The sequence below is a fragment of the Chroicocephalus ridibundus genome, chromosome 2 (assembly GCF_963924245.1).
Source record: "Chroicocephalus ridibundus chromosome 2, bChrRid1.1, whole genome shotgun sequence".
Classification (NCBI taxonomy): Eukaryota; Metazoa; Chordata; class Aves; order Charadriiformes; family Laridae; genus Chroicocephalus; species Chroicocephalus ridibundus.
Window position 1 is genome coordinate 51,983,155 of NC_086285.1, and position 26,483 is coordinate 52,009,637.

The 26,483-nt window shown below is 40.2% G+C and overlaps 1 protein-coding gene across 1 annotated transcript; it reads right to left on the reverse strand.

The window, feature by feature from the left end:
* Window positions 1–396: 396 nt before the first annotated feature.
* Window positions 397–26,483, reverse strand: DCLK3 (doublecortin like kinase 3). Its single transcript, XM_063325484.1, has 5 exons — window positions 26,333–26,483; window positions 10,780–12,674; window positions 4,075–4,207; window positions 2,995–3,162; window positions 397–2,133 (listed from the first exon to the last, which is right to left on the reverse strand). The coding sequence occupies exons 1-5, from the start codon at window positions 26,400–26,402 to the stop codon at window positions 1,937–1,939; spliced, it is 2,463 nt and encodes an 820-aa protein (XP_063181554.1). The 5' UTR covers window positions 26,403–26,483; the 3' UTR covers window positions 397–1,936.

Genomic DNA, 26,483 nt, shown 5'->3' on the forward strand with positions numbered 1-26,483 from the left:
CAAAGACCATGTAACGCATTTAAAATATGAGGTTACACATAGCCTTAACTCAGGAAAGCAGTTAAATCCATTCTTGTTTTCAGGAATAGGGAAAGTCTTCCTGACTCAGGGCCCCTAAAGCACAGGTATGACATATCATACAAATACTACTTGGGCATACAGTAAAGATTTGACTGCTTTGTTTCACAAATTCTTGAACTCCACAGCAAGTCTTATTCCAATATGTAGTAAAAATAAGCCAGTTCAATTGAAAGTGCAATTCTCCTTTAAGAGCCAAGTTGTCTCTACTTTCATACATCATTCTTGCAGCAAAACTGTCACAAATTGAAACAGAAACATGATGACGGTACCCCACACTTTTTGGTAATTCAGAAAGTTCACACAAAATACTAGCACTCACCAAAAAGGACACTCTGGTTCATTTAATTATGAAAATGTTCTACTGATTCTGAAATGCTTCAGACATTTCTCATTATTAAATACATAGGCAGAGCAGCCGCTCTGCAATTGTAAAATACCCTCAATTCATTTCTACAAGCTATGAATTCAATGCTAATACCACTGATATTTTAACATCAATATTATTTGCTAGCACATGGAAGTCATGGACAAAGCATTATAAAACAGACAACTCAAGTGCTTTTTAGATTTGATTAGTTAACCAAAAATTCTGAGATTCAAAAGCTGTTCTAGGTCACGGCCCTCCTCAGGCCTGTATTTTCCCCCCCCAGGATTTCTTTAAAACTGCATCCAATCAAATCATAAAAAACATATGCAATGAAGCATCTGACACCTCCCCTGGGAGACCCTTCCATAGCCAACAAGTTGTTGTTTTTCCCCCAAGTTGAATTTTAATGTAATTTTATCCCATTGGCCATTCTCATGGAAGTAAGGAGAAAGAGTCCCCAGGGAAGGGAACAGGGCAAAAAAAACAAACCAAGCCAAAAAATTGTTAAACTACACTGAAAAAGTGCATAAAAGCAATTCAGCTGTGAAGATGATGAAAGGGGGACCATGAAGGTAAGCGTTAACTTAAGTCACAAAAGCAGCTTCCCAGCCCTCTCTTCTCCATGAGCACTGAAGAGTCACAGATGCATGTGGATGGCTCCTAAGAAAAAAATTAGAATGAAAAACCACTTGGGTTATCATTCCGTAAGTGCACCTTTGGGAAAAGAACCAAAGTTCCCTTAGAATTGCTTAGCTTCCTACTTCCCAGAAGAACTATACTACACAGCACTACCATAGTTAAACATTGTACAGTCTATTGCCCTGTCCATGAGAGCATCCCATGAAAGATGTTGCCAAGGGAGATATCATAAAATATCTGATTTAGTCTATAAGAGTTTTTCTTCCCTCACAACTTAATAAATAGTGTCTTGCTTCTTATTTAACATATCCTACAGCTAAAGAATATATTTACTTTTTTTTTTTTATTCCTTCACCTTCTCCACTGCTAGCAAGAATTGGTGAAAAGACAGTTTAGAGAATTAGTGCAGGATGTGTACGCAGACAGTAATTTTGAAAATATTATAAACACAAAACTCCTGGAAGGTATCATACAAAAAAAGACAAGAGAAAGCATTTCACAGTCGTCACTCATGTCAGCCACAGAAGCAAACATCTGTCACCTAAAAGATACACGTTTTGTAGTGTAATAGCCCAAATTGGTATTTAAACAAAAATAATAGATACCTTCCAGGAAATATCTAGTCCCCTCTGCTGTAAACAGACAGACTCCCAAGTAACATCAGAGGGAGATGGATGCAAGTTTGATCTCTGTCTTTCTTCAGAATCTCAGAATAAAAAAAATTATAAAAAAAAAAAAGCATGGCAATGGCCAGCAACAGCTATACACTAAAGTCCCAATCATTTAGAAAAGAAAACTTAAACAATTTGCTAATCAATAAAAAGACGACTAAATGAGCTTGAAGGGATTTCATGTGTCCTCATCTGCAACTTCCTTTCGGCGCTGGGCCCGGAAATGACGCTCAATATTTATTGTCACTTCCCTCTGCAAATTTCTGCTGTTAGTTTTTCCAGCTGTTCTGATCCAAGGGTGCTGAAGGACTTGTCGTGCTGTGTAGCGCTTCTGGGGATCCACTATCAACAGCCTGGTTATGAGGTCTTTTGCTGCTATTGTGAAAGAACAAAAAGGAAAGAGGGGAAAAGAACAGTGACGTGATGTTGCTGACAGTTATTCCTACATGAAACGTCCTTCTTATTTTTTCTTATTAGTTGTACCATAATGACTTTTGTGACTATCCCCAGAAGATATTCTAACAACTGAGTTTAGAACTAGTAACAGGAGATGTTAAATCTCCAGCATATTTTTTACTGGTATCATTCTCCCATTCAGAAAGAAAAGAGAAAGTGAAGGGAATTTAATCTTGAAAGCACGCTGAAGGCACCAGTCTAGGTGTTCAGATTCACGGGAATTAGCATTGGGTATCTCATACCTCAAGTAGCATAAAAAGTCGTGGAATGCTCTTGAGCATGTTCTTTGAAAGACTGTATAGGGAGAGAGGGGTTTTAGAGTTTCTAATTCTGAAGAGTGCACAAAAGACACTTGTACTAGCCTGCAAGAAGGTAAAAACTACTATGTGCAGACCCCATTGATCTCAATAGAAAATCCACACTATGTTCTGCAGAGCAAGGATTTCATTCTCAGCTTTTGAGGTTTTTGCGTACATCTTTACAATCTAACATAACCCTGGAGATTATTTTGTTACATTTTTCTACAGGGATAATTCATGTAAGCAAGGTGAGGAAAATCCTTGCTCTTGCCTCAGAAAGGGAGCAATCCATTAAATCAATCAGACCTAATATTCTGATTCACAGCCATTGATACCACCAGAGGACTAAATTCACATTTAAAGCAAACACGGAATCACAAAAAAGAGACCTGTAAGACACCCCCAAGTTCATTGAGCTCACTGTCCTGAACAAAACGGAAGTTCTTCACTTCTCAGATCTGCTATACGTGCTGAATCTTACCTGCAGAAATATTGTCCCAGTATGGGGAAAGGAACTCATAGTGACCCAGCTGTATGATCTGAAACAGCTCTTCTTGATCACGATCCTGACTGCGAAAAGGGGGGAAACCACAGAGCAGAATGTAAAGGATCACACCAGCTGCCCACATATCTACTTCAAGTCCATAGCCTAAGGAAAAAAAGACAAACCAAAAGTCCTGTTTTAGAGAGAAAACTCACAACTGGTAGGGAACTGTATTTTCCAAGAAACACAGAAGCTCTGCTCAGTTTCTTAAAAAGATTAATTCAGCAGAAGAATAAGTGGCTGGTACAGCACGCTTATACACTGAGCTGCTCTGCCTGTTAATAACTACAGCTCTCACAAAGTGCCTCTCTTCTTCACCGTGTTTCACAAACACTGTCTCACAAGGCCAGTGTCAATTCGAGACTAATTGAGAAAACAGAGCATATATTTCTAAAATAATCCTCCTCAGATTCCCTTCGAAAAAGCATTAGGAGAGTGCCAAGTTTCCACTGAAATTGGATATAAGTGGAGATGTGCGACCCAGCTCCACAGAACAAAAACCAGAAATAGCTTTGCTTGAGTCATAAACAAAACTGACTCCTTTCCAGGACTGAATCTTTTTGGATATGAAATCTCCAAAATTTCTTCTGATGTGAAATATGTTTTAGCTTGTTACATAAGTTTAACATACATGTTCACAATATTTTTGCATCATTAGGGGCCTTGGAAAGTTGTTTGGGTTACAGTCATGAAATGGGGTTGACTACCCTCAGGTTGAAACATGAACTTTTGCTCATTTCCCCACTTCAGCAATTACCATCTATGATATTTTATGGCTTGGCTCCTTGTAAATCAGTGTTATATTACCATAGACATTAATAATGCAAGCATGACTGATGCCACACTTGTGTTTGTCAAAAGTTAAAGGTTTCCTTTCCTTTCACAGATTACACTGGTAGCCAAGCTCCTACCCTGTAAAGACATATCAGTAGGTTGAAACATTCTGGAATATTTTCACAATTAGAAAGTTCAGAATAATTGTATGATTTACCACAGATTATAAATATATACACTCACCCTTCTCAGCAAGTATTTCGGGGGCAACATACGTTGGTGTTCCACAGACAGTAAATATGGGTTTCGTAACCTGCTTTGCAAGGCCAAAATCTGCTAGTTTCAGTGTAGTAGATTTATCTGAATTATGCTGAACCTATACTCAATGAAAAATACATATATTTAGTCCACATGCATTTTAAGAGAGCAAAAGATAAAGGAAGGAAGTAATAATAACAAGAAGAAGTTCTAATAATAGTGCCTTCGAGTAAAGCAACATGAAATGGAAACAGTATTTTGATAAACAGTATTCAGAAAGTCGTTGGTTTTTCCCCCCCCCCCATATACTAAGATGCTGCACATATTGAAGAGAACACCAATAATGGAAACAGAAAACTCTGCTCTACAAACTCTGGCACACTATAATTTCCAAGAAATGAAAAGGAGGAAGACAAAAAAATAACCGAGAGTCAATGAAATGTTACTATTTCCTCTTAGGGAAGTAAATTCCTCTTTTCCCCTGGGAAAGTAATGAAGAACGCTGTGGGCATCTTTATGCTTAAATGTGATATTCCCAGGTAAGCTACTGACTTTACAGTGTCACTTAAAAAGCACAGGACCATCATACCAGTCTAACAAAAAAAAAAAAACAAACCACAATAAACACACATAACCTTTATTTTCTTTGCAAATTACTCTGCTACTCTACCTGCTGCCCTGAAAATAAATGAGTCATAGTCATCACATAGCAATGTGAGTAGTTGGAGAAATAGATCCATGCAGAACATTCTCCTAAATGGGTCTTTTCAGCAGTTCCCATCTCCTACATTCACCTGGAAAGTAATCAAAGCACTTCTTCCCATTCTAATTTTGTATGCATGGGTCTTTAGCATTATTTTGTAATGCGGTTAATGAAACATTATTAAGAAAATATTCAAAGGTCAAGTCATGAAGAATGCAGCAGTACAATTAAACACATCAGTATTCTTAATACTGGTGACTGATATTCAAGTATTGTTTAAGAGGCAAAAAATGTAATGAATTTCCTTTAAATTAAAAATTGTCTGTCTTTACAATTATGGGGAACAGATCAGCAGTTAAAATGTCTACAAGAAAGGCAAAGAAATGTGGAGTCAGGTTTTGAACGGATAAACTGGAATATGATGCGACAGGTACACTCCACGCTTTAACACCTCATACTTTGCTATCAGGCAGTGCTTAAGAAAGCCAAAAATTCAAGATGGTCTCTATTACAAGACAACTAATGGGACAAAATTTGCTCTCCTACGTTACAGCTGACTAATCTCTGTTCATCATCTTTGTAGAAACTGTAAGCACTCATCCAATTTTGGTTAAGCAAAAAGGTTTGGTGTTTTTTTTTTTTTTTTAAGAAAAAATACTGTATTACAAAACCATACGTTATAGCCTACTAATCTCTTTTTTTCTTTTTTATAGAAAATATAAACACTCTTTCAGTTTTGATTAAGCAAAACATTTTGGGTTTTTTATGTTTTTCTAAGACAAAATATTTTTAGTATGAAACTGAAAATAAAGTTTACTACACCCATGCCGTCCAAACTTCTGCAGCAGGAAGCTAAACTGCTGTAGCCATTTTCTCTATTACATTAGTCAACTTCATGATGATTTTTTGACATGATACACTGTGCACACAACAGCTGGCAAAAATGAAAAATAAATTACAAAGGTAACACTTTCTAGAGCAGCGTCTATCCACAGGATTTACATTCTAACAATAGGGGCAATAGTGGTGGAATGCTACAAAAATTCACAATTGAAATGCTCAATTTTATATGTACTATGAAAATACGAGCATGAATACATTTTCCTATTTTATAAATACAGCTTTAAAAATTACAAAAGAAAATTTCAACTAATGCCCTGCATGCTACTGTACAAATAATACCGAAATGTTTATATACATTTTTAGAAACCAGCAGGGAGGTGGAGAGGAGAACACACTGGTCTTAATCCCAATCTTAAAATCAGCAGGAAATGTCTTGCTTTGTAAAATACCCACTGTTGTACTGTTTCTTTTATCAGGATGCCAGACTCCTAATCTCTCATCACAGCACAAGGTGGCAACACTGCACCATCTGTTCGTCCAGGAAAAAGCCAGTGAGCTTTCATTTCACTTGACAGTCGAACAGGTAGAACAGCATGCACTGTGGGTATATTTTCACAGCTTTGTGACAATCATTTCAAAGACAGCGTGTAACCTGTCAGCATGCCTGAAAACCTCCGTCCAGAACTCCTCAGCATCTTCACTAACACTATGCTCAGAACAACTCAAAGTCAGCTTGGACAGAGTGAGCATTCTCTTCAACCCCAACTTCATACTCTCCAGTCTACCCTTCCACCACCTGGCATCACCTTGAGCATGCAAATATGCTTCACTGTAGAAACAAAAGCTTCTCAGGTTGCTTTTATTTCTTCTTGAAGCCAGACTACTTACTCACAGCAGTATCGCAGAAATGTACAACATGCCCCAGAGAAATCTAGACTCTGACATCTACAGTATATGCTTTCTGAAATGGTGAGAACAAAGGAAAAATGGTAACATGAAATGAACGTATTAGCCTTACTGTGACACCTAAAAGACGGCTGTTACTGTTTCTGCATTCAAGACTACAAAGAATGGTTCCAAAAGTCTATTTAAAAGCGTTGCCTTGTCTTACCTGCCCATAGAGTTAATTAAGATAACGAAGACCAGTATTCAGTGTACTTTCTATGGACAATCAATTTAGGCCATACAACTACTTAGTCCTTCAACTGCAAGGGAAGCCAGTATCTGGTTGTCTTGGACTAAAGGCAGCCAGAATTGCTCACTATTCTCTCAAACACAGATGCCACAGGAGGATATTAGAATATTGTCTGACAATTTCTAGTCATCCCAGCCATACATCCAGAAGATTATAATACAGTAATACAAAGCCAAGTTCACCTTCAAAGAAGGGATAAATTGATCTTTTCCTTTTTTCCTGTCTGTTGATGATTCCCAGTACTTCATGCTCCTGTTTGTTTTCACCTTGTGAAATCCATCAGGGTGTTTAAGATGATGATTTATAGCATTAATATTTCTCATACAGACACACATATATATGGTAGCACAGGTTCTTCTCATAGACAACATGAAAGCAAGCTAGCCCATGGAAAGTTTTGTATATTAGAAACAGTGCTAAAGAAAATGTACTGTTTACACATCTGAATTTCAGACATCCCTTGCTGCTAGTTAGAAGAATCTCTGAAAAACCTTACAGAAAATTCCCTATGTAGGTTTATCGCACTGAAAGCTCTTGATGGGTATGCAGTTAAATGGCATTTTAACTCAAATGCACTCGGAAACCTCTGACAATGTTTTGTGTATATGCAAACAGTGTCACAAAAGCAAAGTTAAAGGATGGAAAGGCTATACTTGTAGTTCTCATACATATATGAAAACTTGAGAGAGAGAAAAAGGTGGTGGTGGGGGAAAGCTCAAATGCATAAAAAGCTATAACACTGAAATTATTTATGAAGTTGAGTTAAATAATTAGCATGTTAGCATGTTTGGGAAGTGTACAATCACAAATACAACCCTCCCCCTTTCCCCTAAAAGGGGGAAAGGAGGTGACTTTTTGTCTTTTACAGCTATAAACTGGAAAAACACCACTACGCTTTGAAATTAATTTCTCACTCATAACTCAAGAAATGCCAGCACCTGTAGAATTAAACAGTCCCTTAGCTAAAAACCCTGTCAGCTCTTCCAAGTAGCATTAAAGAAGTGACTGAGTTCTTTTGTGGGACCAAACGCACAACACTGCTCATCCTTAGTAGCAAAGGTTTTCTTGCTGAACACCTAGTCCTAGATGAGGTGACTCTGTTGGCAGACAGGAGGGAGTCAGAGCAGCTGTCAAACAGATTTTGCTTTTGTAGCACAAGTCACCACCATTCTGCCTCACAGCTATGCTGCAAGGAGTCTGATCATTGTGGGCAGGCACATTAGTGAAAGAGGGAGGGGAGGAAACAAAAAAAGGATGATGGTGGACTGTTACAGAAGTTTATAACTAGAGAACAGTTCCATAAGAAGAACAGTACTGCAGTGAACTAATAATTAAACCAGGTTTCCAGCTCTCTCCTGTGTCAATAATTTTACAATTCACCACCCACAAAGTATATTTCCATCTTTTCCTCCATAGGGACAGAATCAGTTTTCCTTCTTTCCCCAGCTGTTTATTTTTGTGAAACTTGTGGAAATATATTTTTCCCCACTTTGCTGCTTCTCTGTCAGCTCTGATGGGAATTAGCCAGCACGTTCAAAAGTCATTAGGAACAGGGTTAGATTCTCACAGAAAGCAGGTTTACTGTAGGCAAACACATTTCCTCAGTAAAACAGACCAAGGATCTTTTCTCTTCCATTTCCCATTTGCTGGAAAGGGTTAGGGACAAAACTGTTGACAAGAACAAGGAAGGACAAGATTCACCTGACCAGAAGACCATCCCAATGTAGGATAAACAAATCAAGAGCCTAAACGTACATACCTATTTCTGTCCTCTGTGTACAAAGAAAGTCTAAGGAGACAAACTCAGACAAACATCTGCAGTGTAGGAATCTGAAGTGAAGCAAGAGGTATCCCACAACCAAGGACATCCCTGCAGGATACCAGCATTTCCAGCACTGTGCTTCCTCTCCAGAAGGCTGCCCCCAGCCCCTGGCCCACCAGCAGCAGATGAACCCATGAAATTTGCTTCAGTACTGTTTCTTATCATTCAGCTCTGGCTGATGTTAAGATTAGTGGCAGCTCTCCTTCCTACTCTGCTGCTACTGCTCCAGTCACTCTGAGGAGTAAGGGGCAGCACATCAGAGAGTCAGAAAAGCCAGAATCTTGGTCAAGTGGCCTGTGTTTACAGGAATGCTAATTAGATAGAACCTGAGCTATTTATCACTATCAAGAGCTTATAAACTCATTTGGCTTGTTGAACAGACTAACTTTTCAAAAGAATGCTTTATGTAAATGATATCTAATACAGGTGTTCACAGACAATTAGCACCAAGGTGAAACTGGAACAGGTACAATTTTCCTTCCCATAGTGTTTGGGTAACACTGTTCTCATATGACAAAATACCTACAGCCTGGGGGCCAGTCTGTTCTTGAAAAATATTTTCTGACTGTCAGAAAGGGCAACGTGATTATTTCAGTGCTACACAACCTTGCCGCTGCCCAGCAATCTCTGTTTTGCAGTGCTGTGAACTAAATGTGAAACCAACCAGAACAGACCTGTATCTTACCTCTCTTTGCTTACCTGCATCACTGCAATGCTTACATATTACAGAGGGAAATGAAGGATCTGGTCTCAGGTGTTCCACATGCACTAGCTTATTTTCAACAAATAGGAAGGAGCAGAGCCTGGTTCATAATGGAAAATCAGCTTCTGGAAAAAGCCCTGCAGTTCTAAGTGAACTTTTGTTCTAATGGCAAAATGAGGCATAAAGGCAGGGCCTGCAAGCTTATTTCTTCCAGCTACTTGCACTCACCACCTTTTTCTTTTTTTCTTTTTTTTTTTTTTTTTTTTGTACATACAGACCACATACTAAGGATTTTCACCAGGTGAAGCAGGATGCATAGCAAGACCTAGTATAGATGCTACTGGTTAGTCAAAAGGTTTGGGAGCAAACCGTTCATTCAGGTCCAGCCTTGTTCAACCTCTGCATGTCCTACAGGTTACACTGCTACTGTTCTCCAGAAAACCACACTGATTTCTTCCCAATGTTAATTCCCTTAAAGAACCAAATGGCATGTAGGACTAAATCATCTATTACCTTTTTTCTGGCTAACTATGATCTTCCACCAGCAGATCAAATTTGCTAGAGACTGGCAAATATTTGGTATTTATCTATCAGGAAATTTGAAACCCTAGTAAAGAGTCTAACATACTAGTAGCAAGGGAGAGTTGCTCACTGCTACTGTTCTACAATGGGTGTCTTGAAAAGAGTCAATACTGCAAACATTTCTGTGCATATTCACACATGTGAGTAACTGTATTGACTTCAGTGCTGGATGCAAAGAATGTAGCCTCAGAAATGTGATGGAAAAAATAACTTTTCTCTTTGGCATGAAGTTAGTATTTGAGCTGATTTTACTGCTGTATTTCATCAAAACACTCACATTTTACTGTCAGATTATTTCAATCAACTGCATCATACTTCTGCTCCTAAGAAAATAAAATTGTCACAAGATAGAAATCACTACAGTAGAGGACTAGCACAGCAGTGTGCAGGATGTGTGACTGCAGTGGACAAAAAGTCCACCAAATAAATAAACTAAATTAGCAGTTTTAATAAATTTTGGTCTGCAAGGAAGACGCCTTATGATTCAGTGCATGCTTCATGCAAATAAAATTGATCCTTGTATACCTGTAAGTCAGATGCTAAGTAACAGGTGTGATTTCCAGAAAAATACAAATGCTCCCTACCCCTGAAAGCCAGGTAATTTTTATTTGAATTTCTATCTGCAAGCACTGCTTTCTGCAATGCACAGCAGATCTACATGAAGTAAACTGTTAACGGTAATTTCACTTCAAAATCGTATCCATTTCTCCATACAGTCCTGCCACAACACGTTATCTCCGCACAGTATTTGCTTAAAAATATTCCAAGATCCATAACTAAAATGAAAAAAAAAAAAAAAAATTCAGCTCCTGCACATATGCAAGGTGTTTGCCAATACTTACCAAAAGATTCTCCGGTTTGAGGTCCCTGTGGACAATATTCTTGCTGTGAATATAAACCAGCGCTTCACACAAGTCAGTGATCATGACAGCAGCGTCATGCTCCGTGAACTTTACACTTTCTATGATTGCATCAAATAAGTCCCCTCCTGGGACATACTCTAGGATTAGGTAGATCTCAGCTTCTGTCTCATAGACTTCAATTAAGCTTACTATATTGGGGTGAGAGAGACTCCTAATGATTAGAATTTCACTTTCCATCATGTCCTCTTTCCCCTTCAGCTTCGATTTATCAACAATTTTCATGGCATAGATCTGATTGGAGTCACAATGGCGACATTCCTTCACCACTGCAAAGTTCCCATCTCCAATAGTTCTGCCAATCTCATAGTGTTTTTCCACATCAGTTCTGGTTTTAATGGTGTGCCTCCGGCTTATGTTTTCCAATCCCTGAGCCTTGTTCTCTTCTTTAGTCACTCTGCGCTCCCCTGTTCTTTCTCGCCGCGTCATGTCACACTCTCTATGTGTGATATTTCCCTCTCTTCTGGCACCCTCCTCTTTAGCCCTTTGTCCCTCTCTGCCCTCCCTATGGGTGGAAACCTTAGATGGTTTCTCAGCATCCCTTGGAGTGTCTCTCTTTAGCCAACCACTTTGGTTCATTATGCAGCTACTTCCGTTCTCTTCCTTTGCTTCATGAGTTAGCTGCAGCCCTTCCACACCGTTCTTCTTGATTTTCACTACTTCCTTCCCATGGTTTTCATGTTTCTCCACATCCCTTTCCTTCTCAATGTTCCTTTTTTGCTTCTCCAGCCCTTCATTAATATTCCTATGTAGGGACTTCCACGTCCTCCTACAGCCATTATCTTTCCAACCAACTTCTTCACCTTCCAGACAAGTTTCTGAAGATTTTCGGCAATTCCTGATTTTTGTATTTCTTTCTACATGGTACCTCTGACATGCGCCTGTGTTCAGGTCTCTGTTCTCAAATGAGGCCTCAGCCTGCCTCTCCCTTTGTAATTTTTGTCTGGCCTGCCTTTCCTGTGCACACTTCTCACACCTCACCACCTCCTCTGAAGCCTCTTCTAATCCCTCCTCGGTACTCCTCTCGTGGTTAAGGTACCTCTCACTTTCTCGTGTTTTTCTAGAAGGCTTCACTCCTTGCTCTCCACCCCAGCTCTCTCTAGTCCACTTTTTTTTGGTTTTCATTTTTTCCTCTTGCTTTGTCTTGGCTTGACTTTTTCCTTCATGTCCAGCTACCAGTTTGGGAGACATGCCATCGCCACAGTTCTTGGTAATTTCTGTCTCATCAAAGCCACTGTCCACTTTTGAAGCCTTGTCATACAGTCTGCTCTTCAGTTTTTGGGACTGTTCCTCATTCTGCTGAATGGCAGCACTGGCAGCATAAGGATTTTCAGGATAAAGTTCTTGTAATACCACTTCCAGGTTCTTCAAAGTGAGGGGCTCCCTCCCCATAGCTATGAATGCATCGCCTTCCCTGAAGAAGTCAGAAACGCTTCGTATTTCTCTGCCTCTCAGATTGTAAAGCTTTCTCACACGGTCATTCTTCCAGCGTGGAAATCCCAGAGCTTCTGAAATGTCAGCCATCAGCTGTTCAAAGGTCTGGACCGATCTCCTGTTGAGAAGCAAGGTTATCCTTCTGAGTGTGCGTCCGCCAGGTTTCACCACTGTAATAATCCTTGGCTTCACAGGACTGTGCTCTGAATGTATCGTGTGAAAACCATTCCGGGGATTAAAACATGGGGACCTATGACTGCTTTCACTCAAACATGGTTTTCCATAGTTTCCACGACCAACAGGAGGACAAGTCCCTTGTAATTTCCTCTCTTTTACTTTTGAACTTGCATTGTGTGATGAATGGTCAAACAAGCCTCGGCATCCTAAAGGAAACAAAGAGTAGGCATATTATTCATTTTGCATCGTCAGATCTTTCTGAGTGATAGTTTTCTACATATCAGTGTATGTGACCTCAGAGAGTAAGGGTAGGTGCATTCACTGCTTACATAGAACTTTAACTGCCACTAAGGAATAACTCCACATACATGCAACTACAAACACTTTCAAGTTTGTGAGAAAATGTAAATGCACTTTGTGACAGAGAAACACTATAAAAAACATAATAATATCGGAAACAAATAGATCCTTCTCCTAAATCCTCCCATCTTCCAGAAATCCTAAAAAAAGTGGTGTTACTTGTGCCAAAAGTGCATCAGATTGTTTAGCATTCTCTTATGAATCTACCTACCATGACCACACTCAATTCCTTTCTGACCCCAATTACAATTTTGGCCTCTGTAAACCCTGTGGCAAGAAGTTCCACAATTACACTGCATGAAATAAAAGAAACTAATTACATCTACTTTAAAATTGCTACCAGATGACTATGCGTGCGCAGCCTTATATTCTTATAAATAATTACCTCCTCTTCACTTTCCCTGCACCATTCATTTAGTTTCTAGACTTCTATAACAAATTAAGTAAATGAGTTTCTTTTCAAAAAGCATTACATTTGCTGTAATTTTACAGAAATTTTATGGTACATTTAATAGTAACGTAATTTAATTTTTTTCCCTTAAAGAAAGGACATCTTAGTTTTGTTTGGTAATTGGAGTCCTGGTTTTCCGGTATTTTATTTTGACTTTTTTATTCTAAAAATTATGTAAAATCACACAAAGTCCTGAATATCCTCTAGGGGCATTAACAATTTTCCCTCCAATATTTCATCTTAGAACACCAACCAAAGAAAACAGCACCATTTGTTACGAGTAATTCTGAAAAGAACTGAAAACATAACACGTGGTTATGGACAGACCAAGCTGTCTGTAAACACAACAATAAGATAAGAATAAAAATGTCCCCTTAAAGTACTCTAATTTCTTGTACTTAACTAAGATAAAAATTTCATTACAATGCAATTCTTTTCCACCTCAAGAAATAAACTTTCAGAATGAGATCACAGTGTGCTTCCAACTCCACTTAATAGTTCAGTGCAGTTGGGAACAAACATTCAATATGTATGAACTAAGAGGGCCAAGATGAAAGAAAGCAGCCAGAACGATTACCGAAACATTACAAGGAAATTCCCATACACAAATGGCTTATCTGCCAGAGAATCTCACCATTTTCATACATTACTATGATTACATAGCCACAGCACAGTGGGCAAATCCACAAAGGATAATCTGCACGTATGAGCGTTCCTCTTGGTGCTAGGCTTAACACACATCCCTTCAAGAGTTCTGGCAAGCTTAAGCCTACTACATTTTGGTTTTCAACTGATGAAAAGCTGTTTTCAGTATTTCAAAGTATGTGTTTTTATTTGTGCTCTTCATCAAGGCATAATAGAGTGAAGAGGATATACACCTCCTCGCCTAGAACAACAAACAAAAGGGAAAACTACAACAGTTGCTGCAGAATTCACTCGCTCTGCCTCAAAAACAGCGTATCCAAAAGGCCAGGGGTTGAGTGGGGAAAACACAGAGCTACAGACCTCCACTCTGCCGTTGTCTTTGTTCGATGTAGGATGACGGACACTTCTTAGTTATAATACTCTCACCAGCTAGAGTGCTGTGTGTCCCCCAGCACACCCCTTGACTCTTGGCTTCATTTTCTTCCTCTGCCAAATGAGATAAATACTTCTTTTCCAAATAAATATCACAAAGAAGCCCAGCTGCCAGCACGCTGATTGAAGACATAAGCATTATATAAGAGCTACGTGTGACTAATGCTTGGTGGTTGTACAAGTTATTTCTGTCTTCATTCTGCTTTTTAAGGATGATCTCTTGTTATCAAAAGATGACTACATACGTGCTAGTGATAGCAAAAGATTCAGCAATCTGATATTTACATTCCACCCAGAATAAAGCCTACTGTTAATGGGAGAAAAAAAAAAAATCAGATATAATAATAGTTCTCGGAAATCTAAATCAACTCCAGAACATGTTGGTTACCAGGAACTGTCGAAGCTCTGAATTTAATCAACATTTCCAGATTCTTGCATACCCACTCTCATCAAAGCATTACCTTGCTTATGGGAACAGTGTGTGACATTTTTACTGCTTATAATCTTGGTATAACATAAAAATAATGCTGCACTAATAATGACTTTTCCCACAGATTATGTTTCTCCCAGCTATGCTGCTATTATCACACCTTTCTACAAACCATTCATTTTAAGTGCCTGGCTGCACTGTTGATTGTTTCAATTACCCAAACATCAATAATGGTTTCTTTCTTCACTAAATTGGCTAAGCATTAAACAGAAACCAAGTATATTTTTAAATTCTATAACTAATGGAATAAGAGCAGTTTTATGTAATTATTAAGAACAATCCAGGAGTGTGTTTTTGTGATTTTTAAACCAGCTTGATTTCTAGCCAAAAATAGTTTGACACAAGCCACAAGTTAATATATAATCGTTTTAGGAACAAGAAGACAATAAAGGAAGTTACACGAATGCTTAAATCAATGCCTAAAGTAATCTCCTAACGCTGAGAAAATGGGAAGTGTCAAATTTTGTCCAAGTGGTGGTCACAATGACTATATGTTACATAAAATAAAAAATTAATTTCAATTGCCTGTTACAACTATTTCAGTCATAATTTCAGTTATTTTCCAGTTATACTATATTTATTTTAACTGATATACATGAAGCAAGCCTCAATCTGTCAGGAAAGTGCATGCACTTAAAAGCGGTAACAAGCATTTCTAGAAAGCCTTCAAAGGTCACACACATACACAAATCCTATAGCTACAATTTACATTGCTTCAAAATCTTGTTTCCATATTTATATACAAGTGGGAGATGAAGGAAGAGGGAGGTGGGATCAGGAACACACTTCAATGAGTCAGAGAATAAAACGTGTTTTTTTCTTTTACTGTCTTACTGAGAGCTAATGGTTATCAAATACACATTTTTCTTATAAACATTAATATGGATGGATGCATGCATGCATCTGTCTATTTTTATCCATAAACACATCTATATATGCCCGTATATCACTAAGTATCAATATATAGGATGACGCAAAAGATGAGGAAGGCAGAAAACTGCTGGGGAGCAGCATGCCAAGGAGACTGCTGAGCACTGTTGCTGTGGAAGGGCAGGGGTAAGGCAGCACGGCTGGTCACGGACACCACACGTGCCACCTAAAATGCACACGTGGGCACAGGGTAAAGAAAACTGGGACTCGCAGAACAACACAGAGCTCCAGATGATGAAGACATGATGGTTATGTAGGGTAAACTATTACACCAAGTCCCTAGGAAGCAGGGAGGGTGGAACAAACAGGGATTTGGGGGCTCCAACAGGTAGCAGGAAGAAGCTTAGCACCTACTGACCAGTGCACAAGTGCTCCCTAAAAAGAAAATGGTTGCTGCAGGGAGCACAGCTTCTGTGGTTCGTTTTTAAAAGCCAATTCACAAACCAGTTGCGACAGTCACAGTCAATTCCACTGGGGAAAGGAAAGGCGTAGGGGGGAAAACACAAAAATTCCTCTAGAAGACCTCTCCTTGTAGGTTTTGGCTCATACTCTGGACCTGGAGTAAAATAAAGTGAATTCAGAAGACTTAAGCTCTGAATAAGGTGTGTATACAGAGCTTCAACCAATCTATATTTTAAGGAATTGCCTGACTACACTCCCTACGACAGCAGAGTAACGGGGTTTGCCAGAGGCCACCTATTCTTGCAATTAAAAATTTATTGCTGCCATTTGTCCTTCAAACTTGTCGCTTCCCTTGACTAGTCTCTAAGATTTTGTTCATTAATTAAAATATTTCCACTCATCTTGCATTCCTTCTTGGCTCTCCTGCTTGAGATCACAGTTTCAGTAATTAACTGAATGGTTTACCCAGCAGCTAATTCTGCTATCAAGTCACAGGTTGCAGTGGAATTAAATTTTTACAATGAGTATTACAACACAATTTAAAACAGAAGGCAATGCTGAAATAGGATCTAGTTATGCCATTACTTTCTGTGAATACGATGGTGATATTTAAGCCCTGCAATTTCTTTAGAGGGTCTTGGATCAGTATGAAAGCCTCCACTTACCTCCACTTACAAAAGCAAACCTGAAAACTCCCCAGAACATTAGCAGCATTCTTCACACAGGTGAAGTTGCACATGACAGAAACTGAGGTTCTGGGAGTCGTTTTGTTATATTGGTCCCAATATAGCATAAACAAAATACTGTTTCAAATGGGAAGGGAAAAAAAACAGCATTAAAAATGTCTGTTTCTTCCTTAAGCCCCAACAATTCCTGCTGAGGACATGCAAAACAAAGACCATAGGGAAAAACATTAATCTTAATTGGAACCCAAAACATCAATTCATGTCTAAGTATTGACAAGTATCTTAAGGCACTTGAGGGTGTAGAATGTCTCTGGCCTTTAACTCAGAGCATCCCAGTAAGTAGTTCACACACAGGTTACCAGTGTGCATCAGCAGTCGACTCCAGGATGCAATCCGAGTCCTCTAGAAGTATGCCATCTTGATCTCCTCTTCTTGCTGTAAATTATTAAATGTTGCAATTTTCAGGGCTAGTGCACACTGTTAGTGCCCAAGACCAAGGCAGTAGTATGACAAGCCTCAATGTACTAAATTAGTTACACGGAAACAAAATATGATCACAGGCATCCTTTTACAGCAAGTAAATTTTACATGGGCATTATTTACAGCCTTACTGTTGGAGATGTTACTGGTGAATTTTTCCTCTAAAAAGCTCTATCTGTAGCACCCTCTCTTTCCTTCCCTCCCGCTCATCCTTGCCCCCCTGCCATGCTTCGTAGCATTTTAGGGCAGAGATTTTGTTTGAGTCAGAACTGGTGGTTATTTCAGCAACAACGAAAGGCAGTCACACTGTGTCAGTTTTGACCAGTTAAAATCCTGAGTAGAACAAGAAAGACTAATTTCACAAGGACTGGATTGAGACAGTGTCAAAAGCAGCAGGATAGTCCCTGCTAGTTCCAGCCTGAGCAAGCTCCAAAGGTTCTCATGGCTGAGAGGTATGGTGGACCTTGAGGACCTCAGCACGCTTCAAGCCAAGCTTCAGAAATGTCTTTTCCCCTGTAACAGCTACTTTAATAACTGCTAGAGGAGGGTCAAGCACCAGAACTGAAAAGAGTTTGTCTCTCCGTCCTCTAGGCAATCCCATGGTTGAAGCTGTTTAATTCAGACAAAAGCAGACAGAGCAGATCACGAAGGAAAGGAACATCTGAAAATGGGGCATTCAGAGGTATCATGCAAGCCATTTTGGTGGGATGTCACTGTCTGTCTACTTTCAAAAACCCCTCCAGCTATCAGGCAGACACAGTAATATTAGTAAGAAAAAGTGGACATCGAACAGTTGAATCAGAAGTTTGAGACTGAGTGAAGGTGGCTGGGTTTCTCACACAGAGATTGTGAGGCAATAAGGGGAACAGAGGAGACCGGAAATGGCTTGTCAGAAGGGAGACTGGAAGAAAAAACACGGAGCCCTGGGATTTTGCTACCGAAGAAAACTAAGCCTGTGACAAACATGTACTGAGACAAACAGGACTAGAGAGAAGGGGGTCACTCTGTCCTCCCACATGTTACGGAAGACAAATTGGCCCAGCAAAGAGGCAGGATTAGAAATTTCTTATAGAACAGGGTATGTCAAAGGGATTAAAAATGCATGTTGACTGGGGAAATGCCAAGGACAGACACAACACAGTAGGAGCAGGGAGAGGTAGCAGGAACTTGCAGGGAGAAGAGGAGGGCTGGCAATAGGAGAGGGAACTGGAAGGGGCATTGCTCTCCTGGTATCACTGTCCAGAAGCTAGCCAGTGCACAGCAGGGCCAGACACTGACACTGTAAAAAGAAACCTAGTGAAGAATTGGACTGGGAGGATAAGAGGAAAGAAGTTATAAGACGGACTGGGACAGACTGGGGAATGAAGCAAATAGGGCCCATAGTTAGATACTGTCTGACAGCAATTCCTATGAACTTTGATACTGGCTGATAGTAATTTCTATGAATTTTGCTGACACAGTGAAAGCAGACAGAGAATGTAATAGGGAAGCAGTAAAATGTGGGGGTGAGAATAAGAGCAAATCAGAAAGTCAGGTCGGATGATCAATTTAGGCAAAGGGATGGGATTGGCAGCCAGCAACAGAAGTGTCCTCACACAGTCTGCTTGTTTGCAGTTCTTCATAAAGCTTCTACCTGGCTTTTGTTGTCACTTACCATATTAGTTCACCTTGATTTTTTTTATTTTTTTTAAAGAACAGGAAAAACTACATGCACAAGAACATGTGACTATGTTAAGAGAACATTACTAAGGTCATCATTAAGATGGGACAAAATTAAAGTTGTCAGCATGACTTGAATTCACTTCCTCCTTGCATACAAGGTAGTTTTTCCTGTGTCTACTCCATGATACAGTGGATCCTCTTTTACAGATAAATCAGAATCAGGACCGTGCCATAAAAAAAATCTGTTGTCCATAGAGACCTTAACCTCTGTAATTAGAAGAGCTGAAAAGTGTGTAGTGAAAGAATACAGGAAGAATAGCTTCTCTGTGTAAAGCAGTGAAGCCCTGAAAAACTGGATTTTCTCTCAACCAATTCCATAGCGTTTCAAAGCAGTCGACTTAATCTAGATTTCTCAGAGAGGATTACATTCTGGTGTCCAGAACAATATCCTGAGACCCGATCCACAAACCTGTTCCGTACTCACACCTGCAAAATAATATACTGGAAGAGGTCCTTCAGACACAATGTAACATAACACAACACAGACAATGCTAAATCATCCTAAAATTCGGGACCTAGGCATCTCAAGTTGCATTATTCTCCAAATTAAAGTACTTTTAACTTTATTTTTTGCACCTTGACTCCCACTGAATACAGTTCATGCCCCGTCTTTACAGGTATCACAGAGATGCTAAATCCATGTTTGTTGCTGTAGCAATAACCATGACAGAAAAGCCCCCAAGTTAATAAACCTGTATTAATAGCAGGGTTCAGAAGGCATGCAGTGAAAGGCACGAACAACCAGGGTAAACAGTAAGTAGATCCTCATTAGGTAAGCTTTGTCCATCATACTCACTGATGGAGCCAGAGACCCTGGGGAAAAAAAAAGCACAGCATCTGATAGTGTAACTAATGTTTATATTTTAACACACAGGAACAGGGTTTGAGGGGACAGCACTGCTAATCAATAGTCATAAAGGCTTGACTGTGTAACCTGAATAATGTTAGATTAGAAGTACCTGGCCTTGTAAAATACACTGAACAAATTGTACATGTTCAGAATACATTTGATGGTAAGGCAGTTATAAAATATACCATGCAATAAAATATCATATGGCATTATAACCATGGTTAACTAAACCAAATAAAATAAGCACAATCTAAGAATTTTCAGAAGACCAAAGTGTATTTTACTCAAATTACATTAAAAAAATTAACTCATCACGGTATTTGCACAAATTCTTACCTGCTACTGGTGCAGAAGGAAAACAAAACCATGTTCAATATTACAAATACCATTTATCATCTGGAATCTTTCAAAAATAGTTTTAATACTGTCACTATGGAAAAAAAAAAAAGGAATCAGTTTAATTTCTGCTACCCTAATGGCATCTCCAGTCATACTCATGCCAGCACTTCTGTGTCCAGTTTGTACTAGTGTAATGGACATCAATCACTGACCCAGTCTAACCCAATTTGTACAAAACTAAAATCACTCAGGAGCTCAGGCAGTATTCTAAGTCCACCAAAGAAAAACTAATTTGGGCTCATCTACAAAAAAGAAAAAAAAAAAACAGAGAGAATAATATCTATATCTCATAAATATACAGTTTTAGCCCTAAAAGGTCTTATAAAATTAGGATGATGGGATTCCAAGTTCATTATATTTCACAATTTCACATCAAGCATGCTTATATTCACATGCAATATTATTTTTCCTTTAACTGTCAGCCCTGCAAACTCAGCTGTGTGTCAAGTTGGGTTCCTTCTGTCCCACACGTCACCAACAGAACTAAAGTTTCTCCCGGCCAAATATGTCTGGTCCCATTAAGTGAGTGCCAAAGTGTCAGTTGCGAGGAAAGAAAGTGTTCTTAGAGGCTACTCCTAGAGTGTAAGAATATGGGAGATGCTCACCTTTGTACCCCTCCCTCATAAGGGCAGGCAAGATGACTTCAAAATTTTGCATCATACACCATATCTTCAACATACCTGCTTTTATTTTAAGATTAAAACCTTTTTTATTTTAAGAATAAAATAAACATCCATTGTGCCATGCAAAATGGAAAACAGAAATCTCCAAATCTTTCAGTCACATAAACTCCCACTCTCATTCTTCCCCAGTTTTTCACTCTAGAAAGAAAAAAGGAGGTTCCTTTTTTCTACTTCCTTCTCCCTACCCATTTCTTTCACTCCTTTTTCACTGCCAGTTTTGGGACACAGACCTCTGAGTTTATGGGAGATCCTAGAGGGCAAAGAGTACCAGAGCAGCTAAAAGGCATGCAGATGTTGTAGCAAAGGCATTCCTAAGATAGGAAGGACTGTCTGGAGGGACAACCTGGGTGGAAAACTTGCAGCTGGCTGGACTTCAGCTGAGGGATGCCCACATTGGATCACTCTCAATGGATAGATGAGCTCTGGATTTTTCCATTCTGGGGATGGCTGGTGCCTCTGTGTCACCCCCAGCCCCAGTGTGGGTGCCATCCTGCAGTGAAATGCATGTAGGAGGCTCAGCATGCACCAACATGTGACCGTATTTACTGTATGAGAACCACGAGGGATAAATTGCATTTAGCAGCCACCCTTCCTTCTTTCTCTTCAAAGAAGATAAACTCAGGGTTTTCCTTGACTCTCTTTTTTTTTTTTTTTTGCCCCCACTTCTCCATTGCTAAATGTTCAGAGCCCCTGTGCAGCCTGCCCTGGCCCTCTCCTGTCCAGCTTCCCCCAGGATGGAGCAGCAGGTGCCAGACTGCTGCAAGGCAGTGTTACTCTCCCTTTTCTGACCTGGCAACAGTGGTTGGGCGAAAATTACCTTCCCAGGCGCTCACCTCTTTCCCCTGCAGGCCCACAGCCACCCCACTGTACAGCTTAAGACTTTCTAAAACAAGCCATTTGTAATTAAAAATTAAAATATTTACAGCAAACACAGATGGCTATTGCCATGTGTTAGTGTTAAACTGAGCTGAATCACCCCCAGAGCAGCAGATGAAGGTAAAAATTTCATGTAGTCTGATAATGAGTCACAAGTGCCATCATTTTTACTTTTTTTTTTTTTTTTGTAAGAGCAGAACCCCACTTTCATTATCTTCTTTTTGACATTTTAAGGGTGGCAAATTAAAAAGCAAGCATAAAGAAAGCCCTTTAAAGAAGTATACAAATGCATAATCTGTAAAGACTAAGTGAAACGTAAGACTGCACGTGAAATGAATCAGTGCCTTTGGAGGTGTGAGGCTCAGTTTAAGTTCTTACCCTGCATAAAACCAAAAAAAGAGTATTATGAAACTGCTCATTTATTTCATTTCTTTCAAAGATGACAGGCTGTGTATTTTATCGGGAACAGCCATGGCTGCTTTCTGCACTTTGACAGCTTTAGGGTCTGTACCAGTAACCAGGGAAGTGAGCTCTGGAGTCCAGGACCTTCCATCAAGAATCTTTCAGGAAAGGGACAGAACTGACAGAGGAAAACAAAAACATCTTACACAACTGCGATATTTGCCAGGATCCATCTGGCAAAACCCTCTGTGTGTTTCTCAAGGATCAGTGTACAGGGAGTTTCACTTTCATGTTGATGCTCTTGACTCCTGAACTACCATATATTTCAAATTAATTATTCATGTCTCATCACAAAGTAAGCTTTCATTTTTTACTCCTGTTAGCCAACATTGCCTCAGTCAAAGTCAAAGGAGCAGGATTCTGATTCTTCTTGTGGGAGATTTTATTTGCATTGCTTCCTAAATCTCAACATGATGACTAATAGGTTGCAACTGAACAAACCCAGTGAAAGTAAGAGAGCTTGCAGAGGTATCACCAAGGGTTTAATTAGGCTTCCAGACCCTTTACTACCAATAACTTTGTTGCATAACTAAAGGAAAGTCCCAGCCAGAGTCTAATTCTCCATCTGGTTTGCAAAAGGGGCAATTACCCAAAAGTTTTCTTTGGAAATTTAGCGCATTTAAGAGAGGTTAATTCACATATAAATGTAGAATTCCCAACCCCATTATTACAGGACCACTTTTTCAGAAGAGACTCATATATTCAAGTCAACATTGCAAAATAAATTGTTTTGCAGAACTTATAAAAGAAAATGGGTTTCTCAGGGAAAACTCTAAGCCAGTGCTAATTAGACTTAAAAGCATGATGACAAGCAGAAAGATCAGGATTTTCAAAGCACCAGACATTTCTCAGCATTTCCACTAACTATATTATTTGGGGTGACAAGAAAACTAAAAAATTGGAGTATTTGCACAGGCTAGCAATGCTGATTAAGTGAGAGCTGATGTTTTCAGAATGATTACTGAGAGCTTCTTCTAAGAATACATGACATAAATAATTGTTTTGAATTCTTACAATAATGAGACTGAGTAAACTATACTGGCAACAAAGGGAAGATGGTAAACATGCCTGACTTTCATTTGCAGTGAAGGCAAACTACTGCTAGGTAAGATGAAATGACCAAAACTCCAAATTTACATTAGAACCAAATGAGGCAGTAGCTCCCCCTCCTTTTTTTTTTTTTTTTTTTTCCCACTGTTTCCAGTATCAGGTGAACACTCAAAAACGACAGACCCCATACCCTGAAAATGAGAAAAACCTGGAAAATAATATACCGCTAAGACGAGAAGTGTCACATTCACCTCTTTCAACTACTACATTTTCAGCTCTGATCCAAGTTGCACTGAAGCTAATTAAAAGATTCGCATTACGTTCAGTAAGATCTGGATCAGATCTGAGGCTGCTAAAGTCACCATAATGTTCTGATGCTAATTATATTTACAAGAAAATCTATAGAACGCTGATTTCAAATGTTGTTAAATGTTTAGGAATCATCAAGTCAAAGGAAAAGAGGAAAAGCAGTAACAGAAACGAAGTCAATTTGCCCTAGAGCTGTTGGAAAAGAAAGAAGGACCACCAGCTTCCCCGATTTCTACAAAACTATAGATGTTTCTGCAGAAAATAAACTAAGCTAAGTAATCTTAGAAATGGGGAAATGAATCCCACACAACTTCCCTTAGTCACCACATGCTGAAAGTCCCGCATATGCCAAAATTGTGAAGCTCTGCAGATCATGACTAGAAAAAACAGCAGTGCAGACAGATACAAAGCATATAGTGACACTACCAGATAAAGACACATTCAAAACTCAGGTTCTCGTGCCCAAGGTAATTAACTTGAGTATAAAAAAAACAATAAAGACAAGATAACTTTAGCACAGCTCAAATTCAGAGGCTTGAACAGCTGCCAATATCTTGAATTAAATTCAAGTTATCTCACCTTTGCTGACAGTTTTAAGTCCAATTAACCAATTCAGGTTAATGAACTACAGATGGAGATTTACCAAAAGCTAGCTCTCAGCTGACGCGTCCTAACATCCTACAAAAATTTTCATAGAAAGAGTCATGCCATTTCAGGAGATCATCACTCATTACACTGTAAGAAAGATACTCTAACTCTGCAGGATCAATTTTATCCAGAAAGCCACAGTTCAGCTTCCTGAGATATAAAATGCAGCCACCTTTTGAGAAGAGCATGACAGAGTTGCTACAGTAACTACAAACTTCTACTGCTTCAAGTAGCTGTAATATGTTTCATAAGCTTGGCTTCACTTGCTGACTGTTTGGGGACTCTGTGCTGGTTCTTAACATTTCAAAGAGTCAAAACTGCATATAGACTATATAAAAAACACAAGAAGCATGAAAAGGAAAAAGGGGGACGAAAGAAAAAGGAGACAAGGAAGTGGGAAGGCAAACTGGCATGCAAACACGCATATATGTAAATTTTCAGTTCTATATAAAGCTCGTAGCAAAAGCATACGTGATGAACTGCCAGGTTTGGTGATAAACTCAGATTATCCCCTCACACAATATCGTTTGCAGTCTAAATGCTCAGAGGAAGAAGCCAGAATATATTTGTTGCAAAGGGGTTGTTTGTTTATTTGAAAAAGGAAATACTTCAGTACACAGCCGTAGCAAAAGTTTTGGTTTATGGGGTTGTTTCCAGATACAATGTCTCATAACCTGAAAACTGTTCCTTTAGCTCAAAGCAGTGGCCCGTCCAGTCCTGCTGACGCTGTGCACTAAATGTCCCCTGAGGAAGCCAGAAAATAACACTGCGCAGTGAAAAGTTATGGAATAGTTTTCCTATAAATATCTGTCCTGTTATTAGATAGGAGTAAACACAACCAATATAACTACAGAAGTCAGGGGTAACAAGGGCACAACCAGCATTCTTCCCCAGAGAGGTTTGGCTCCCATATGTCACAGCATCCTCATCAGACAAAACAGCCCTCCCCACCCTTCTGAGGTTCTGCCTGGAACCCGGGTAGCTCCAGCCGTAGCAATTCCCCAGCTGAAGGAAAATTCACCATCCTTAAGTGTCTTTTAACATACAGTTGTGCACAAGAGCTTAAAATCTTTATATCGCGTACTGTTTACTTTTTTTTTTGCAGAGCATCGGTGCTCTCTGAGCAGCCCACGAGCACGCGTTCCAAGTGAACTACACTCACACCGACAATCAAGAGTGCAAGTTACTTCTCATCTTTGATTTTTACAGGCGACACTGTGCACGCCTTTCGGAACAGTCAACACAGACTTCACACTGGGACTCCAAAGCTCGCTCCCGTACCTCGCACGGCTGCTGAGGTGGTCCCTCAGCCTGGGAAAAGGGAGGACAGGCAGCCTGACCCCCAGCACCCCTGCGGCAAGCAGCACAGACCTGCCCTCCGTGTGGCAGCAGCCTCTTGCTCTGCTTCCCAAAGCCTGTGCAGTGAATCCAACTTCACAGAACCATAGAATGGTTAAGAGTTGGAAGGGACCTTAAAGATCATCTAGTTCCAAGCCCCCTGCCCTGGGCAGGGACACCTGCCGCTGGACAAGGTTGCTCAGAGCCCCGTAACTTCATTAGTTTCCACTGTGATACAAAGCGGGGGGAACATGGCGGGGGGGGGGGAGTGGGGTGTCGGGGGTCTTCCTTAATCAAAAATACACTTGAAGGAGGACGGTGGAATAGCCGCCCCAACTTCGCACCTTCGGGGACCCCCTGTTTTTTACAAGCCTTCCTTGCGGTCACCTCAACCCCACCGCCAAGCGGGAACCGCTCCCTCCCCCGTCGCCTCTCAAGTCCCCATTTCAAGCCCAAACGCCCCCGACATCTTCCCCCCCCCCCCCGCCCCCGCACCGCTCACCGCAACCCCACGGACACGCCAAAGACCCGAGGAAGAAGTTTCGCCGCCGGAGACCCCCCCTCCTCCCAAAATGTCCCCCGCAACCGCCCACCCTGCCGGGCACGGGGGGCGGCGGTGGGGCTCGGGGGTCGAGGGAAGGGGTCACTCACCGGCGCAGTGGCCGTAGGGACAGCAGGAGCCCGCCGCGGGGTGGAGGGGCGGCGGGGCGGCGGCCGGCATGGCGCGGCGACTCGGTTGGGTTGGGTTAGGTTCGATCTCGGGCCGGGGGCTGCCCGCAACCGCCGTGTCTCCGCGCCGCCT

Coding starts and splice junctions, on each gene's coding strand:
- DCLK3 (XM_063325484.1), bottom strand. CDS start 26,402: ATGCCGGCCGCCGCCCCGCCGCCCCTCCACCCCGCGGCGGGCTCCTGC. Junction 4,208..10,779: donor TCAAACCGGAGAATCTTTTG/GTAAGTATTGGC, acceptor CATTGAGTATAG/GTTCAGCATAATTCAGATAA. Junction 2,134..2,994: donor CTGGGACAATATTTCTGCAG/GTAAGATTCAGC, acceptor CTTTCACAATAG/CAGCAAAAGACCTCATAACC.